General features: G+C 44.0%; 1 protein-coding gene across 1 annotated transcript; it reads left to right on the top strand.

Annotated features, from left to right (window-relative positions):
* Positions 1–12,586: 12,586 nt before the first annotated feature.
* On the top strand, positions 12,587–14,473 carry LOC128740938 (potassium/sodium hyperpolarization-activated cyclic nucleotide-gated channel 4-like). The gene has a single exon (XM_053836515.1). The coding sequence runs from the start codon at positions 12,587–12,589 to the stop codon at positions 14,471–14,473; it is 1,887 nt and encodes a 628-aa protein (XP_053692490.1).
* The last annotated feature ends 4,680 nt before the right edge of the window (positions 14,474–19,153 follow it).

Below are 19,153 nucleotides of genomic sequence, written 5' to 3'. Positions count from 1 at the left end.
GTAGTCCGTTTTCGAACGGAAGGTGTTGCGCACCATCTACGGCGGAGTGCAGATGGCAGACGGAACGTGGAGGAGGCGAACGAAGCATAAATTGTATCAGCTGCTTAGGGAACCACCCATCGCTCACACCGCAAAAATCGGTTGCCTGCGATGGGCTGGGCACGTCGTGAGGATGTCGGACGACAGCCCGGTTAAAAAAGTTCTCAACGGACTGGAACGAGCCGGCGGGGCGCGCAGCGAGCAAGATGGATCGATCAAGTGGAAGGCGACCTGCGGACCCTACGCAGACTACGTGGCCGGCGAATTGCGGTCATGGACCGAGTGGAATGTAGCAGACGACTTCTTCGTACAGTAGAGGAAACCACGGCCTGGAGCTGATCAAGTAAGTTACCGTAGACTTTTTAAAATTAAACCCACTGCATGGTGGTGCAGTTTTCACGACCTGTTATGCGTACTCAATAAGTACACAAATAATAATAAAAAATCACCGAGTTGAAAATGGTCATTATTTTATAGCATTGGCAGCTGTTACAAAATTAGTAGAAAAACGCAGTAAATAGCTGATAAAAAGATTAACTTGAGCTCATGTCCATGAAGTTTGAACAGCACATTAGAACAGCATTTATTCTTGACTGCAGAGACATTAATTGTCATATTTTTGCGGCAGGCACTGTCAGTGCCAGAAACGAGGTTCGTTTGGCACTTTCTCCCCAGTAATTGGCGATTAGAAGATTTTATTACTGACCGTACTAAATGATGGTAATTTTGATGTTGAGAGACAAGCATTAACAAACCGTTTTAGAATAACGTATCGCTAGGAAAGACACTTACAACTTGGCAGTAAGGTTTTTTCCCCATTCCCAATGCTTCCCCACAACGCTAAGTCGTTCGTCCGATTTTTTTTTTGTCTTCTCATTTGCTACCGAACCATAAATTCAAGACAAATTATTATCATTATCGTTACACGCTCGACCTGCATGACTGCGTTGTCTAGTTACGTACGGGAACGGGTGCAGCGATCAAGCGCCATTCGTGAGCCGCAACCGAAGCTCCGTTTGGCCGGATGGAATCTTCTTTCCAGGGCGCTGCTGCTGTGCTGCACAACCGCGAACAACAGCAACAACAAGGGGTAATTATCGCACAAGAACATAGCCTTATCGCGATCAACCGATTCGCATACCATCCATCGTACTTTGTTAAAATACCTACATACATCGGTTGGAGAAACTATGTTCGCAACCGAACAATTACCATTCGAAAACAATGCTCGTTTTTCGCAATCTCGGTTTCGGTCTCGGTCGGGAACATGAACCGCGGCGCACCGCCGCAGTAGCCCGGTGCATTCGGTTCGGGTGCATCGTTTTGATGACGACCGGGAACCTGATCTGATCGGATCTGATGTGATGCGATCCGATCCGGAAAACTTTCCCTCTCGTTGGCGTTGGCGTTTGTATCTAGAGGCCCCTAGAGGCAATCGCCGGAAGCAAACAGAGCGAAGAACCGCCGCAAGAGTTACAGTCAGCAGCCAGGTCGAGTGGAAAACTGATTGGCAAAAAGGCAAATGGGAATGGAGATAGTAGATGGAGATATAACAATGATGTCATAAATTATACCTCTAATGATTGCTATTTGAAGTTTGAGGGTTTTTTCTCCTGTATCTAAGAAGGTAATTGAAGAATGATTTCTGCTGTGCACACCGGATCCAAAGGAAACAGTGAAAAACTCAATGTGATCCAAAAAAAAAATGGTTGACTATCGGTTAACTCTATTACAGATTTCCCCCATGAGCATTAGTGCACACATGTAGTACAATAAAAAAATACATGGCTTTCGAAAATTGACCTCTATCCGTGCCTGGAATGTAGGTTACCCGGCAGGTGTGCGGCGGCAACCATTACCGAAGTTTTATTCCATCCATCAAGTCGCTCCGGCGGAGCTCCGGAGTGGGCATTTTTCAACCCATAAGCAACAGCAACAACAACGGCGGCACCCCGGGCGGGAGCTAGGTGATGAGCTTGAGAACAAAACAAAAAAGCAATCTTATCGGGGAATCTCAGCCGGTTAACCCCTATTGCCGGGGACTGAAAACCATGTTCAGCACCCCGTCGTAGGTATACAACTTTCCTGCCGACTTCCCACAAAAATTAAACAAGAAACACGGCCCGGAGTGCGATTTGACTGTCAAATTTGGAATTGAGTGCGGCCGCCCGAGGCCGGGAGAAGCTAGGTTGGAGTCACGCGATGCTGAAGTTTCCTTTTGCCTGGCAGGCGAAGACCAACAACTAGATAATATCATACCTGCCTAATCGTAGCCACTGAACGGGGGAAAGACAGCACCCCGTTACTCTCTGGCCAATTGCCAAATTGTGGGCGAGCGGTACACCGTAAATAGGAAATTCATGTAAATTAGGAGATTGTGTGAAGTTGTATACCTACCTACTTCACGTAGAGGAAATTTGCGTGCTCGTTTCAACAAAGTTGTTAATTAGTGTCCGGTTTACACACTCGTTGTACTTTTTTTGTTGAAAGTTTGGGGTGCCCATATTTCCGATTCATGACAAAAATAGTCAAAACATGCCATCTAATTTATGAAATGATAAATTGTGTTTGGCCTAAATCTTTCCTAGTATGGAAGATCAGTTTAAAATTAGCATACAGGTGAGTTATCACACTCGTTTCGCATTTATTTTTAAAATGTCACATACAAGTTTGGCTTGATTTATGCGTGCTCGATTGCCTCGATTGCCATATACGGCAATAGGATTAAGGTTAACATTTGTAAAGAAATTTTTTTCTATTCGAGATACTCTGGAAAAGCATTTTCTAATCTTTTGAATTATAAATTTCAACGTGGGATTGCGTTCTTTCATTTCTTGGCGGATTTAAGCCCCCGGACAAAGTGTGCCATGAACAAGATGTTTATTAGACTGGCTGTTCTCTACGGGTATGAAACGTGGACAATGCTCAAGGAGGACCTGTGAGTGTTCGGAGTTTTAGAATGAGTACTAAGAACGATCTTCAGTGGCGTATAGGAGAACGTAGTATGGAAGCGAAAGATGAACCATATAAGCACGCACAACTCTATAGCGAACCCAGTATTCAAGGGTTGGCTAAAGCTGGATGGATACGATGGGAAGGGCATGTTGCAAAAATGCCGGACAGCTACCCTGCAAAGATGGTGTTCGCTTTAAATCCGATAGAAACAAGACGACCAGAAGCTCAGTGAGCAAAATGGTTAGAACAGTAGGAGCGACATCTGGCGGAGAGTACACGGTGTCCAAGGAATTGTAGAGCGGTAGCCCACAACCCAGAAAATTGAAGAAACTTTGTTCAGGCTATATCTTAGGACAGCAAACCAACTAAGAAAAAAAAGAATTAATCTGCGTTATCTTCACAACAATTCTACGAATTCGAAATTGCTGAAACCACCTTACATTATGACAGATTGATTTAATGTATTTATTCCTAACACATGGAATGTCAGTTAAAAACTACGCCAGTTAAAAGAGCGTCAATTAACTAACGTTCTCTGCAGCTTAATAAAATTTCTTGGCACTATGCTTTTCGGTTATTGTCATACTTTATATTATAGCAATGCAATTAAAAGTTTGCAAAGAATTGCAAGCAACTAACTGACGGCTGACTGATGGAGGAGTCCTCGAGGAATTTGTTGTGACTAGGACGAAAAATTCTGAACTAACTGACGCAGCTCTTTGAGTGATTCTTGGATTTTTCACTTTGTTTGAATATTCCCGTTTTATACCTCGTTTTCAAGTACGAATTCAGTTTCGATATATTCTTACAATTATCGATATTATCGGTTGAGGGAAAGGGATGCACACTCGGGTGATGCCAGGTTTTGCTGAAGAAAAATTCGTAGTTTTACCATTGGTGTTTGAATCACAGAGGAAAGGGTTATAAATTATGAAACTTAATCAAATTTTAAAACAAACTTTTGATTTAAATGGAAGTCTGACCGACGTTTGTTCTTGATTCAAAAGTTTGTTATTATAAAGTGTTTCTCAGTTGTGCTAAAAGGTGATAAAGGTGACATTTTTTATCGCATAGGTGCATTTGAAACAGATTAATACTTCTTTGAATCAAATCAGTTCATCATACATTTCACGTTTTATCTATATTATTCAAGAACGCATACTACTCTTGACTTTAGTTATTCGCCTTTGGCAGAGCCGGTGTTTAGCCCGGCAAACCCGTGCGGTCGCACAGAGCCTTGCGCTTGAGGACGGCCTCGCGGTTGGTGATGACTGGCGAAAATCTTAAAAATTGTAGTGAACAATCCTTGGCTGTATATAACACAATTGGCTGCTCCGAATTATTTGCATGATTTCGATTATTTTCTTTCTTCCTTTATTTAAATGCAGAGTGTAAAATGTTGAGAATAAATCGATGAAATTAAGGAGTCTGTAAGGCACTGAATATCACCCTTCCCTTCCCTCCTTCAGTGTATCAACATGCTCCCATAGACTAGGGAAACCATCACAAAAAAATAAAATTAGTTCAACTAATCTGCTAGCCGTAATCAGAACTTGCAACTCGAAGTACTAAACATTGCATTCTATAGGTTCTATTACTTTTTGGGGCATAACTGACACTAAATACTGAGATTTCTGCCCAATTAAAATTCATCACTATATTTTCACTTTTTCGCCGTCGATTTTTCTTTAATTTTTTTCGGCCGTTCCATTCACCACATCACTCGCGAAACTTAACTTGAAACACAGAAAACTTTAATTTACGACACGAACAGTTATCTGGCAAGATATTATAATAATTTTGCCCAAACTGTTCACTTGAATTGATATGAACAACTTTACTTCGTTTCGATTGCAATTCCGAATCCGCGGCCGTCGTTGTTGATACGTTACCAAGGAAACGGGAGTGATGCCATATTTACGTTGAGCGTGACATTAGCCAATAATTTTCACTATTAAATTAACGGTCGTAAAGTGTCAAAAATATACTTATAAAATTCTCTAATAATAAAATTCACCGTAAGCAACATTTTATGTGATAGAATTACTGTCGGATCTAGTTCAACAGCAACAATAGATTCGCGATTCTACGTTTCATAATTGTTCCTAACAGATTATTACCTACTACTAGCAACTAAGCATAAACTTAGCGTAAACAAAACGATACTGGAAACAAGTACTGAAATCAGTAAAAAAGCAGCTGGCCTCTGACGACCTTCAACTCAAGCCTCGCTGTTTTAGAAAGTCTCGTTATATAATATATAATATTGCCAGTCCTCGACTCTGCTTGCACCCTGATTCAAGTATTCGATCAAATGGGCATTTAACTCTTTTGTTCTAATAAAATCACCAGATTCGGATGGTATTCTATCCACTTTCTTATAGAAAATGGGCAGCCGTAAAATTTCCGAGATCCCGGTTTCACTTTGGGACATATCCCGGAGAATTGTCGGAAAGTAGGCAGATACCTAAAGGCATACCTAAAGCAGATAAGAAAGAGAAAATCATGCATAACTCTTTCAGAACAATAAATCTGACATCAACGCTTCTCAAGTGGAAGGAGAAAATCATGGATAACTATATCCGCAATGAGTTTTTAAAAAACTCCGTTGCGTGGAAATCAACATGCACACCAACACGGTAAATCTCCAGAAACCGCATTGCACTGCATACTGAAGTTAATCGAGAAATCGCTCAAATATTAGGAGACGGTATTTTGTGCTTTCCTTGATATTGAAGGCCCTTTCGATAACACGTCCTTCACTTTGACTATTACGTCTGTAGTGTTATCATGTGTGGCTCTCTTTCAAAATGAAATCGACCACACTACTAGATTCAAGAAATGTTTTCGAGCAGAGAAATCATTGCATCATTGGGAGAGACGTCGCTCACGATTTTGGCGATGAAAGCAAGCCCACACGTAGTTCTCTGCTTCTTGGTTTGATCACTCCCCATCATGTTATGGTGTTTACAAGGGTGGCTTAATATAAACCACACAAAAATAGTCTTTATACCATTCTCTAGGCGAAAACTAAACTAAACAGTTAAACAGTGAATTACGAATTAATCAGGAGGCTTCTAACTGGACACAGTCCCGCTCTTTATTATTTAAAGTATATTGGATGATGCAGACACCTGCCGATTTTGTAACTCTGAACTTGAAAGTTCAGCGTATCGGCTCTGCAATTGCTTTATTGCGGGGCCCTTGCTTTATCTAGGCATGTCTTCTTCAGAAGTTTCCTTCACACTCCATACCGAGTCACAAAAGATCATTGATTTTATTAGCCGTGTAGGACCGAATTGGGGCACAGGAGTGAAACTATCTAGCCCAACTTGATCAATGGGTTTGAGCAGTCTGTAAACCGTGACAGCAATCGAAGCCTGTCCTAAAAGACGATCTGAAAAGTGGTGTTTTAAGCCAATTCCCTTCTGGCATACAAAAAAGGCCTCGCTGCTTAATCTGCACAGGGCCTCGCGCGCTATAACGCCGTCTCTGGCCTTTGGCCAGTTTTCGTCGTTTGGTTATTTTGTATTTTGTCTTTAATTTTTCGTTTTTTTTTTGTTTTGATAAGTGTACTCCGTCGCCTTTTCCTGTCATCTTGTTGTTGTTGTTTTTTTTTTGTTTTAATTTGATTATAGTCACCTTAACAGCTTGGGTCATTCGTGATTTCTGTGGGACTGGAATTTGAACCCGAGTCCTCGGCGTGAGAGGTGCGCATGCCAACCACTACATGGTGTTGGCCCTTCGTTTTTTTGTTGACTTTTAACGTTTGTTAGTCGTTTTTCGTTATTTTTAACATCTCATATTCTATCATTGTGTTGTTGTCTCATTTCAGTGATTTGTTTGTTATTTTTTATTGCTTTTTGTGCTCACTAATTGTGACACTAATTTTTCGGTATAGACTGTCACTGTTTTGCTAATTTATAATTGTCTCTTCGCTACCTTTAGCCGAAGGCTACATCTATTTATAGTCTTTTCATCGTTTTGTATTGCATTTTTTGGCATTTTTAGCGCTATTTTTAACGTTTTTTGCCGTCTTTTAACCGTATTTTTGTCGTCTTTCGATTTTTCGCCTACTTGTTTTCACTTCTTCATCATATCTTTTCGCAGGCATTTCACTGCCTGTTCGTCAATTATTTGCTGTCGTTTCATCGTTCTTTCATCGTCTTTTCGTCACCTTGCATTATGTTATGCATTTTTCGTCATAAATCATTGCTTTTTCGGAACCCTTTCATCGTCTTTTTGTAATATCTTTGCTGGCTTTTCTCCGTATTCGTCGTCTCATTGTCATTCCTCTGTTATATTTTTATTGTCTTTTCATGGTCCTTTTGCCATCTTTCCATCGTATTTTCGTTTTATGACATTTTGCCGCCTTTTCTTCGATTTCATTATCATCTCTTTATCATCTTTCCTCCTGTTTGATGCCAAAACAAAAATGTTGTTTTTTTCTTGTCTTTTCGCTATTCTTCCGGCGTCTTTTTGATGACGTATATTCGCCATCTTTTCGTAGTCTTTTTTGCATGTTATATCGTGTATTTGACACTTTTTCAATGTCTCTTTTCCATTTTTGGTTGCAGTTTTTAGTGTCTTTATCGTATTCTTGCTTTCTGCTGACTGTTCCATTGACTTTTATTCACATTTTCGCCAACATTCCATTGTCTTTCGCCGTCTCTTCGTTGTCTTTTCTATTTCCGGATTGATTCACGATTACGGCGCAACTAGCAAAATTTAAACAAATCGTTTTACTGCACCATCAGCCTTAAAAAGACGGATAATATCCAGGTAACAATCCTTTCTTCTGTTTTAATCGAAAGAATTATTTAAAACAAGCTTTTTGTGATGGGCGATAGAAGTGTTTAATCAAAACAAAAGACAATTTGCAAATGATCACAGTGATATTCCTCATTGTTTACATTTTGCTAGTTGCGCCCTAATCGCGAATCACTCCGGATCCGGATTTATTTTAGTAATTTTTTATCGGTTTCTGAAGGATTAAATGACCAAGAGTTTTTATTTGTCGCGTAAAAAAACATATTGAATATTAATGTATATAGATATAGAACAAGCACAGACTAACAGACGTAACACTTCAAACCAATTTTCTAACAAAACATCGTTCAATGACCCCCCTAAAACTTGGAAAAAACACCAGCATCAGCGTGTGCAGTCTTCGTGCTACGCCACAGTAGATTGCTATAAATTTAGCAATGCTGTAAATTTACTTGTATATTATCTGACAACTGCGCCAGCGCAGGCGAGCGGCGTTCTCGCGCGGCGACTGTTATTTGAGTCTTGGCTTAAGCGGAAAATTTGAAATGATCGTTGCTATTGACGATGGAATGAGGCTTCAGTGTTACGTCTGTTAGTCTGTGGAACAAGGATTCCTTCTATTTGATTATAAAAGACAACCTTTTGACGTTGTATCACACAACAGAAATCAAATTACGAAGCTGCCGCTGTGGGAAAAAATAGAAAAGAAAATATTTAGCCACTTTACCGTACTCCAACCAGGAAAATATAAGTATTACTATAAACTGCCGCTACGTCCCTTCTATATAGGAAATGTGACTGATGTTCGAGTAGCGGAAGTAAATATCACTAAGATCAGAAAGCGGAAGCAGAGAAGTAAAAAATGTCATGCCATTAACGCATATAATGATGAAAATTTCTGTCTGCCGTTAAAGTGAAAAATGTGAGTTCTTATTGGCAGCATAACAGCAGTAAAGCAAATCATCCATTTTAATACACTTCTCATTAAAGTAAACTATTCCAACTAAACTAAGGTGGCAAAAGCTGCACGAATACGATGGGCAGGACATGTTGCAAGAATGCCGGACAACTGTCTGCAAATACCCGGGGCGCAGCGTGCAAAATGGTTAGACCAGGTGGAACGAGATTTGCCGGACGGTGGACAGTCATTGTAATTTCCCACCAAGTTCTTTAAAAATTCAAAAGAAAATGGAAATAAGAGAGGAGCAACAAAACGAATGTGCAACTATAGTAGTGTATATCGGTAAGAATTAGTGATGCTTTACCCCCTAGGATGCAGAGAACAGAGGGTAGGCTCAAAATAGAAACAGGCTGAAACACTGATGCCACAATGCCTGATGCCGTCGGTGCCTTGTGTAGTTGTAGGCATAAAATAGACCCTACAGTGGTTCATAGCCTCTTATTCAGCAACTCGTATCCCTACCTCGTCGTGGTTCCAGGTGGGATACGAGCAACCTTGATGGAGATCGGGTAATCAACCCCGGTGGAAGCCAAGGTCGTATGCCGACAGGGAAGGAGGCCCTCCGGCGAAACAGGCGTTGGTGTATTACGCGTTGCAAGTCGCCACCACTTACTGGAAATTCATACTGGAACAATCGGAATAGATCCACGCGACGAAAAATGACTATGAATTGGAAACTCGGGACGTGGAACTGCCGATCTCTCAACTTCCAAGGGAGCACTCGAGTGCTCTTCGACGTATTGAAGAGCCGCAAGTTGGACGTTGTAGCGATGCAGGAGGTGTGCTGGAAGAGCTCAACGGTACGTACGTTCAGAGATGGACATACCATCTACCAGAGCTGCAGCAACACATACGAGCTGGGTACAGCTTTCCTAGTGATGGGCGAGATGCGGAAACGGGTGATTGGGTGGTGATCCTCGAATATGCAGGGTGAGAATCAAGGGCCGATTCTTCAATATAAGCATCATCAACGTGCACAGCCCTCACCTCACCACAAGGATGAATTCTACGCGCAGTTGGAGAGTGAATACGACCGCTGCCCAAAACATGATATCAAGATCGTCATCGGGGATTTCAATGCTCAGGTCGGCCAGGAGGAGGAATACAAATCGGTGATTGGAAGGTTCAGCGCACACCAGCGGTCCAATGAAATGGCCCTAAGACGTATCGACTTTGCCGTCTCCAAGAATATGGCCGTATGTAGGATGTTTTTCCAACACTGAATCCTACACAAGTACACCTGGAGGTCACCAAATCAGACAGAATCACAGATCGACCACGTTTTGATCGACGGTCGACACTTGTTAGATATTACTGACATCAGATCCTATCGAAGCGCTAACGATGACTCGGACCACTACCTAGTGATGGTTAAGATGCGCCCAAGACTCTCCGTTGTGAACGACATTCGGTACCGCCTCGATTAGATTTCGCGCGGCTGAAGCAGCCAAACGTCGCCGCATACTACGCGCATTCACTCGACGCTGCCGGAAGAGGACGAGCTGGACGAAGCCCCTTTCGAGGACTGTTGGAACACCATCAAAACAGCCATCAGCAGTGTAGCGGAGAGCTCCATCGGGCATGTGGCCCGGAATCAACGCAACGATTGGTTTGACGATGAATGTAAGAGGGTGATGGATGAGGAGAACGCTGCGCGGACGACCAACATGCGTAGTGCCACACGTCAGAACGTAGAAAGACACAAACAGAAGAAGATCCTGCGAAACCAAATCTTTCGGGAGAAAATGCGCTTCCTGGAAGAGCAGGAATATGCAGAGTGAGCGGCTGAATCGTTCTCAAGAAACGCGAAAGTTTTACCAGAAACTAAACGGATCTGACGGACGATCGTGAGCTGATCGATAGGCGGAAGCAGCACTTCGACGAACACCTGAATGGCGCCCAGGTGCAGAACCATGGCGGCGGGAAAAGCGATTTCGACGGTGCAACAAACGGGGAAGAGGTGCCAGTCCCAACGATAGGCGAAGTTAAGGAGGCCATCATGCAGCTAAAGAACAACAGGTCAGCTGGAAAAGATGGCATCGGAGCGGAGCTTTTTAAAATGGGACCAGAAACGCTGGTCGTTTGTATGCACAGGCTAATTGTAAGATTTTGGGATACGGAACAGCTACCGGAAGAGTGGAAAGATGAGATTATCTGCCCGATTTTTAAAAAGGGCGACAAGTTGGACTGTGAGAACTATCGAGCGATCACGGTTCTCAATGCCGCCTATAAATTGCTGTCCCAAATCATTTTCCGCCGACTATCGCCAATTGCGAACAGATTTGTGGGAACTTATCAAGCCGGCTTCGTCGAAGGTCGGTCTACAATGGATCAAATATTTACACTGCGAATGATCCTCCAAAAGGGCCGTGAATACCGACGCACCATTTCTTCGTTGATTTCAAAGCCGCATATGATACCATCGACCGGAAACAGCTATGAAAAACCATGGACGAGAACAGCTTCCCTAGGAAGCTCACCAAACTGATTAAATCTACGAAGGATGGGACACAGTGCTGTGTTCGGATTGTCAAGTTCATTCGAATCACACAGAGGGCTTCGTCCATGTGATGGTCTTTCATGCCTGCTGTTCAACATAGCGCTACAAGGTGCAATGAACCGAGAGGATATCAACACGCGAGGCACGATCTTCAATAAATCTAGTCAATTCGTCTGCTTTATTATCGCCAGAACATCTGTGGCGGTGGCTTTCTAAAAAAAATCTTATACTTTTATCTAAAAAATGTTCTTCTGCGGTTATGAATATTTAAAATAAACGGTGTCCTAGAAAGGCAGAACATTTGCATTGGAATATTCTGTATTTACGAACCGAGTGTCCGAGCCGAAATATTGAATGAAATTAACATAAGAGGAAAAGTTCATTGAACCGATAAAGTTGTTACATTGTTGACAATAAAGAAAATATGCAGAAAAACTGGAATAATTCACCACTAATAAGCTTAGCAACAAAGTTAGCAGCGCAACAAATTAACGTTTATTGCTTTTGTATAAAGCAAAACGTTTTTAAAACGGAAATAATCTATACTATTAAGATAGCAGCCTGTTTACTTTGCAATGCCTAAGTAGCTCCGTCGAAAGCTCCGCCGTTCATCAAACGGCTTAGCCGTTCCTTGAGTATATGGAAAGTCGGAAATAATGTCTTCCACCGTACAGAGGTTAAGTGGAGGCTTTCTATCTGCTCTTGGAATTAAATTCCCCATTCAGCTAGAAGATTCAGCTGGTGCTGGTTCATCTCCTGCTAGTTCGCTCGTTGGTGTTTAAAATACGACAATAATAGGTTTTTCGTTTCCGACGAGGCAAATTTTAGTCGGCGGATCTGACTGACCGCGAAGCGCGGGCTAAAGGCCACCGCGCATGTTTACCCAGTCAGTCGGCAGGGTCAATCACGTTATACCGCGAGCGGCGGCTCTGCTGGCTGGTGATGAAATCGGGTCATCATCGTGTTCCTGAAACAACGAACGGTTCAAGCGACCAACCAACGATCGTTTGCTGTTAGTTATTTGTTATGGGTCTCATAATAGGAATTTACTTTCCGTTGTAAAACGCCTTCTGAAAGCTAATATGTGGTGTCAAGCTCAATTTCACTTTCGATGCCGGATGATGGATTGAGTGAAACCTTTCACGGTGCTTTATAATTTAACTCGCGAAAGGGGCTTTCCCGAATGGGAAAGATAATGAGAATCCATTTACTTATGTTGAAATGTAATGCCACGGGAAAGGTTAAGGAAAGCAGCTGTCAGCACAAGGAATGGCTAACTATCACAGCATGCCATGCCAAATCGTGGCTGGTGCAGAAAAAAAGTAATTGTCAATTTTCGACGACGGTTTGCTGCAGTGATGATGAGTAGCGTTCCCGAGGATCATAATTGTAATCTTAATGGCCAACCAGGGCTGCTACCTATTCTGACTTGGACCAGCCTACCGCCGATTGATCCAAAAACTTCGCTATGGGCACGGATCAAGCGTCGCTTGCGCGAGCTGGTGCTACTATCGCCGGAGCATCCGGACACGGGAACCTACTTCAAGAGCTTTGCCCGGATTGCCAACGAAAACAAGCGGCTGATTCAGAACTATCCCGCCTGCATAATTCATCCGTTCAGTCTGTTCCGGAAGTACTGGGATATGGTGATGTTTGCCGTTTCGCTGGTACACCTTCTGCTGCTCTCGTTTATGATTAGCTACCTGATCTGTATCAATGTTGACCATTTCCCGGTGATTATTAAATTTGATGTCATTCTATGTACGATCTTGGCTGCCGAAGTGATTATGAAGTTTGTTACCGGATTTGTGGTGGAAAGTTCTAAGGAGATAGTACTCGAGCCTCGCCGAATTATATGGAATTACCTAACAAGTTTCCGAGCCATTTACGAATTGCTCGGTGTTTTACCTTACATTCTTCTACTGTACAAATTCGACGAATGCTACTATCAATCGGAACAGCTGTTCTATCTGGTTTCGGTAATTTGTCTGTACGTCATACACATCTTCCGTTTTCGGGACATCAACCGCTACTTTGAAGTCATCCCGAAGTTCTTCCAAGCAAGTGCGAACAAAATTAAAATTATGCACCTAGTCATTGCGACCATTTATGTCCTACATTGGACGTCCTGTATTGTGATCATCATACCGATGTTAGTCTATTATTCCTCCAGTGAGGAAGAACTTCCGCAGTGGAACGAAACTGGGTATTTGATTGGAAATTTTCTCGTCGACATGTATTGGATGCGATACCGGCAGAACGTTGGAGACGACTATCTGGTAAACCGACAGCGTGCGACGGTAACCGAAGGGGACCTGGAGAGTTTTCGGCGATTTTTAAGAACATCAGAAACGCCGCTGGCCTGGTCTATGGATTACCGTTATCTTCTTACGAAGCTGGACGACAACTATCGGAACGAGACACTGCTGGAGGTGTACATTCGGTCGATGATGGATTCGATCCAGGTAGCACTGTTGTCTAGTCACGTGGAAATGAGCGGACCACAAGCAACGAGCAATGTAATGACCATGTACGTAATGATTGCCGGATGGGTTTGGTTGACCTACATACTGATGGAAATGATTCGAATGATAATTGCACATGATTTGAGTGAAACAAAGTATGATGAAATCGTCAACGAGTTGAAGGCTCTCGCCCATCGGAAGAATCTGGGTCCGGAATCGAAGGACAAAATGCTGCGTCACTTTTCCAACCGCTACAAGATGCGATACTACGATGAGGAAGCGATCCAGAATACGATTTCCAGCAACCTGCGGCGAAGCATCCGAATGGAAACGTGTCAACATTTGGTGAAAAATGTGGAACTGTTTCGAAATTTGCCCCATGCTCTGATCGAGGACATAGTTGATCGCTTGAAGCTGGAAGCCTTCCTGGAAAATGACGTTATTATTCAGGCTAACACGTTCGGTGATGCGATGTTCTTCATTGCCAGTGGAACGGCGGCTGTCTATTCGGTTGGTGGTAAGGAACTGGGCCACTTGACGGACGGAGCTCACTTTGGGGAAATTTCGTTGCTGCAAAAGGACCAGAAGCGGACGGCTAGTGTGATCGCGCTGGAGGCGTGCGAAGTTTACAAGCTGTCGTATGCTGATTTTCAACTGCTGATTGAGCCACATTCGAATCTGTTGCGGCAAATGCAGAAGCTGGCCGACGAACGGCTAGCTAAGGTGCATGGCAATCGAGATAGGGTGTCCGAGGAAGATGTTTATGAAAATTTTTTGCAATAAAGTTGAAGGGTTGATCCTTCCGTTGTTTTCTTCGTTAGTGATTTCTATATTGATTTGAGATTTTACATCCAGTTACTATCCCACGTGCTTAATAAATTAGTTGAATAAAAGAAAACAAAGAGCCATGGTCCGAGTACGCTTCCTTGGGGTTCTATAAATGCTCAGCCTCAAACGGAGCCTGTGAAGTACCAGAGCGCCCTCCACAGTAATCAGCCCTTACCGCATCATGAGGGACTCTGATGCGGCGGACTCTTCTTTCCCCTCAACTCGTGGGATTCTATAAAAGCAAAGCCTGGGTGCTAATTCCGTTATCGAAATTTGACCTTCTGTTTTTGTACGACAGACTTCGCAACCAGCTGTTAGAATACAGGACAGTGCGGGGTCAGTGCTACGATCCTATTGACTCTAACAGCCTCTCCCAGCCGAGATTCGAACATACGACGACTGGCTTATTAGACCAGCGTCTTACCTCGAGACCAACTGGGAGGCAATCGTGGGATTTTATACGAACAATTAAAACCAAAATAACTTAACTTCAGTGAGCGCAGACGGATTAGATAATCCGTTCGCAAGAGGTGGTATCCAGAGATCTCCGCCTATGGATACGAGTAGAAGCGTAAGCGGAAAGGGAAGCAGCACATTTGTCGCTCCAACTGCATCTACGCCGGACGCAGCGATCAACGGCCCGTCGCTAATAAAAGCAGTGGAAAGAAAAAGAGATATGCTACCAAAAGTGGTAGCGGCGTCTCATCAGCTCGATGCCATTATCGAGTTCGTGGCCGGTCGCAGCACCGGCGAAGGACCTGAAACAAAGTCTGCTCATGCTTCGGAGCAACATGCGTGCTGTGACGAAGGAACACAGTGAACTCGAACTCCTACGGGCCCGAAGAAGCACTTGATCGCTGAGGGTCGCAAGCCAACTGAAGAACCCACCGAGGCTAACAAGACGCAGTTTGCGTCCGACAATCAGTGGGAATTAGTGAAAAAGAAGAAGGCTAGGAAAAAAGAGGAGGATCGAACTCCACCGAAAGCGGTCAGAAAAAAGAGGAGCCCTTATCCTCAAAACTGAGGGGCTGAGATATTCAGAAGTTTTGAAGGTCATGAGAGAGGACGATCAGCTGAAGGGTCTTGGCGCGGATGCCGCCGCTCTCGCACGGGCGACATGATCCTTGAGCTCAAAAAGAACGCCACTGAGAAAGGTTCTGCCTACAAAGTGCTGGCAGAAAAGGTCCTTGGTGATAGCGTACAGAACCGCGCACTAACGCCTGGGATGACTCTCCGGCTTAAAAACCTGGACGAGATCACTGAAGCGGTCGAACTGGAATCCACGCCGGCGACCAAAACACGGGCGTAGTGCAGGTAACGCAACTAAACTTGAATCACTGCTACGCGGCCCAGCAAATGCTGTACCAAGCAGTTACTGAGTCATTTACGGACATTGCCATCATCTCGGACCCATACCGCATCCCTGCCAGAAACGGTAACTGGGTCTCGGATAGCTCCGGGAGCCTGCTTTGAAAGGTTATGTGCTGGTGCCAATGCGAATCCGTGGGGTGATGCCTACAGGGTCGCAATGGCAAAGACCAAGGGCGTGATGCCAGAGATGCTGGAGCGGATTATCGAGGACCTCTTTCCGCGCCACGAATCAAGGCCCTGGCCTCAGGCCGATGAGTCGGCCCACGGCTAACGTTCCAGTATCTCAGACCATAGTGTAGGATGGTCAGCCTCCATGTCGAACATCCAAAGTAACGTGGGCGACGGCGGTTTAGAGGTCAGGGAGGAAGCGACGGTTACGAACGAGGAACTCATTGAGATCGCTAAATCCCTAAAGGTGAGCAAGGCACCGGGGCCAGACGGAATCCCGAATATGACCATTAAAGTGGCCAGTAATGAGTAGATGCCTGGAAGCTGGCCACTTCCCGGACAGATGGAAGCGTCCCCTCGTCATATAGGCCGATCTGTCTGCTCGATACTGCCGGCAAGGTGCTGGAGAGGGTTATCCTTAACAGACTCGTACAGTACACGGAGGGTACAAACGGTCTGTCAAGGAACCAATTCGGCTTCCGAAAAGGCAAATCTACGGTGGATGCCATCTTGTCTGTCACTAAGACAGCCGAGGTGGCGAGGTGGCGATCCAGCGCAAGAGGACAGGTATCCGCTATTGCGCAGTTGTCACACTCGACGTGAGAAATGCGTTTAAAAGCGCTAGCTGGGACTCTATAGCCAACTCGCTTCGGAACGTCCAAGTGCCGGTGTCGCTGTACAGGATTCTGCAAAATTATTTCCAGAATCGTGTGCTATGCTATAACACGGAGGAGGGTCAGAAGTGCGCTCCAATCACCGCAGGGGTTCCGCAAGGTTCCATACTGGGCCTGGTGATGTGGAACGTCATGTATGACGAGGTGTTGAAGCTAAAGTTCCCGGTAGCGGTGGTGATTATCGGCTTTGTGGACGACATCACCTTAGAAATCTAGAAGGTAAATCTATCAGAGAGGTTGATTTGACGATTGTCCACTCTATAAACATTGTTGAAGATTGGATGCGATCCAGGAAACTGGAGCTAGCACATCATAAAACGGAGGTTATCGTGGTGAACAACCGCAACTCGGTGCAGCAAGCAAATATCAGCGTCGGGGACTGCACTATTTCGTCAACGCGGTCCTTAAAACTCCTGAGAGTCAGGACACTACTCCGGATAACTTAGTCCAAAGGATCTGTTCCAGCTCGGACGTCTGCGAAGCGGTCAATGCAGCTGCTACCCAGTTTGTACTTGAGCTACAAAACCGCTGGAGAGCCGATCAACGGCGAATAAACAGCCTAACTACCATAGTCCAGTAGTTATCTAAGAGAGTGCGTTAAGCACAATAGCCCCTCCCTGAAGTAATACCGACAAGGTGGTGCTCGGGGGGATTGAGGCTGGAGACTCGAGTAGGGTTTTAGTGGGTCCGGAATCAGAGGTAACGATTAATACCACAATAAAACCATTATAAAATTAAAGTAAACCAAGTGGCTTTAGAATTGTATTTTGGGTTGGTTTCAATTTGGAGTAGAATTCAACCGTGTTCACCTCTTGAACGCTTCTTGAAGGCTCATCGTGTTCGCCTTCAACAAATGTGGCATGCCAGTTGATGGTAGACTTTTCGAATAGTTTTGTCCAGAAACTGCCGAACTGGGTTTTGGTCGCCTCGACATATTCTTGAATTTTGGCCGCTGCTTCCGACCTCTTTCTCAATAGGAACAGCGTGCAATATGTCGAATGGACGTCGATAAGGGTACTTCCACCGGATCGCACACTTTTGTATGTACCAGGTCCAATCGCGCTTTGATGCTCGATTTCGATTCCTTAGGAAAAGGTGTGCGGGAGGTCATCTCGGTTGTAGCATTGGATCACGCCGGGGCTCGTTTCCCATCGGCAAATGTGATATGTTTCGCCGCGCTTTCTAGGAGGTCCGTGAAAAATTCTTGGCTTGCAACGATGTGGCTACTCGCTCCTAAGTCCACGATCCACGGCTTGTCTGCGCTTCGATCATCATGCCGGTTGGTTAGAAATGCAAACGACACCAAAGTTTGATTTTCTCTTTCTTGGGCGATGATAGTTTTCCCGGTTTTCTGGGCTTCGTTTCCTTTTCGTTGTCCCGGGCTAATGGTCGGTAAACTCAGTTTACGGAGTTTTCGTTAGACAAGTCCTCATCCTTCCGGGTTTCCAGAGCGGTGGTGAAGGTGTCGAACGAGATTGGAAGTCTCCTCAAGATCATCGCGCCCATGACATTTTCCATCAGTTTTTGTCCGGCATTCGTAGGGCTTCTGAACAGATCCTCTGCTTCTAGTAATGAGACCTTTGAAGTGAGGTTCACCTCCTGATGATGGTTCCGGAGCGCTTTCCTTGCTTCTTTAGCGATCTTTGGCGGACAAATCAGAGCATGTTGATTGTGTTCAATCAGTAGCACGATAGTCGTCCTGGCGTCAGACGGTTTCACGCCTGGTTCCACGTAACGCCACAGGTCTACCCGCATCATAAGGAATTCCAACTTGAAGCGCCAGCTTGCGTCGTTTGAATTGTTCAGCTTTTGTAAATTCAATCGGTTTCTGTCCATTTTTCAGAAAAATCTGGAGAAAAGCTTCAGGTTCTGCTGTAAAAAGTCATAATAATCTCAACTGGTTTGGACAGTTACTGACTAGATGAAAAATCTATTCTCTCCAGCATATGATTGGCATATGATATGATTGGATTTCGAATTGAGACCGATTGTACCAAAGAGAAAGGTGCCACTATAGCAAGTCGCGATCTGAATTAACAAAAACACGTGTTTTTGACAGATGTAACGAAAACATAATCGCAGTAACTTAGTAACAGTGCACAGTTGGCCAGGAGACAATTTTAGGCGGAAATTAAGGTTTCTAGCCTAAAATTGAGCTTCCAGACAAAGCTTGTGTTCGACAAAGTTGTTGCATGCAGAAAGGCGCTCATTTGTGTGCTATCAAATTTTAGGGTGGTTCTTATTTTCAAAAAAATCGAAAATCTAACTTTTTTATTTCGAAAAATAGAAGTAAACATTGTTCGTCAAAGTTATAGAGCTGTTAATTTTATGCAATTTAAAAAAAATTTTTTTGTTGTATCTTTGAAATTGACTGATTTGGAGCCTTTTTCCTGAATCGATTTAGGGTGACTCTTAAAAAAAC

This window comes from Sabethes cyaneus, chromosome 3, assembly GCF_943734655.1.
Source record: "Sabethes cyaneus chromosome 3, idSabCyanKW18_F2, whole genome shotgun sequence".
NCBI classification, from domain to species: domain Eukaryota; kingdom Metazoa; phylum Arthropoda; class Insecta; order Diptera; family Culicidae; genus Sabethes; species Sabethes cyaneus.
Note: the sequence above shows the minus strand (reverse complement) of the source record. Positions and strands in the feature narration are given on the sequence as shown.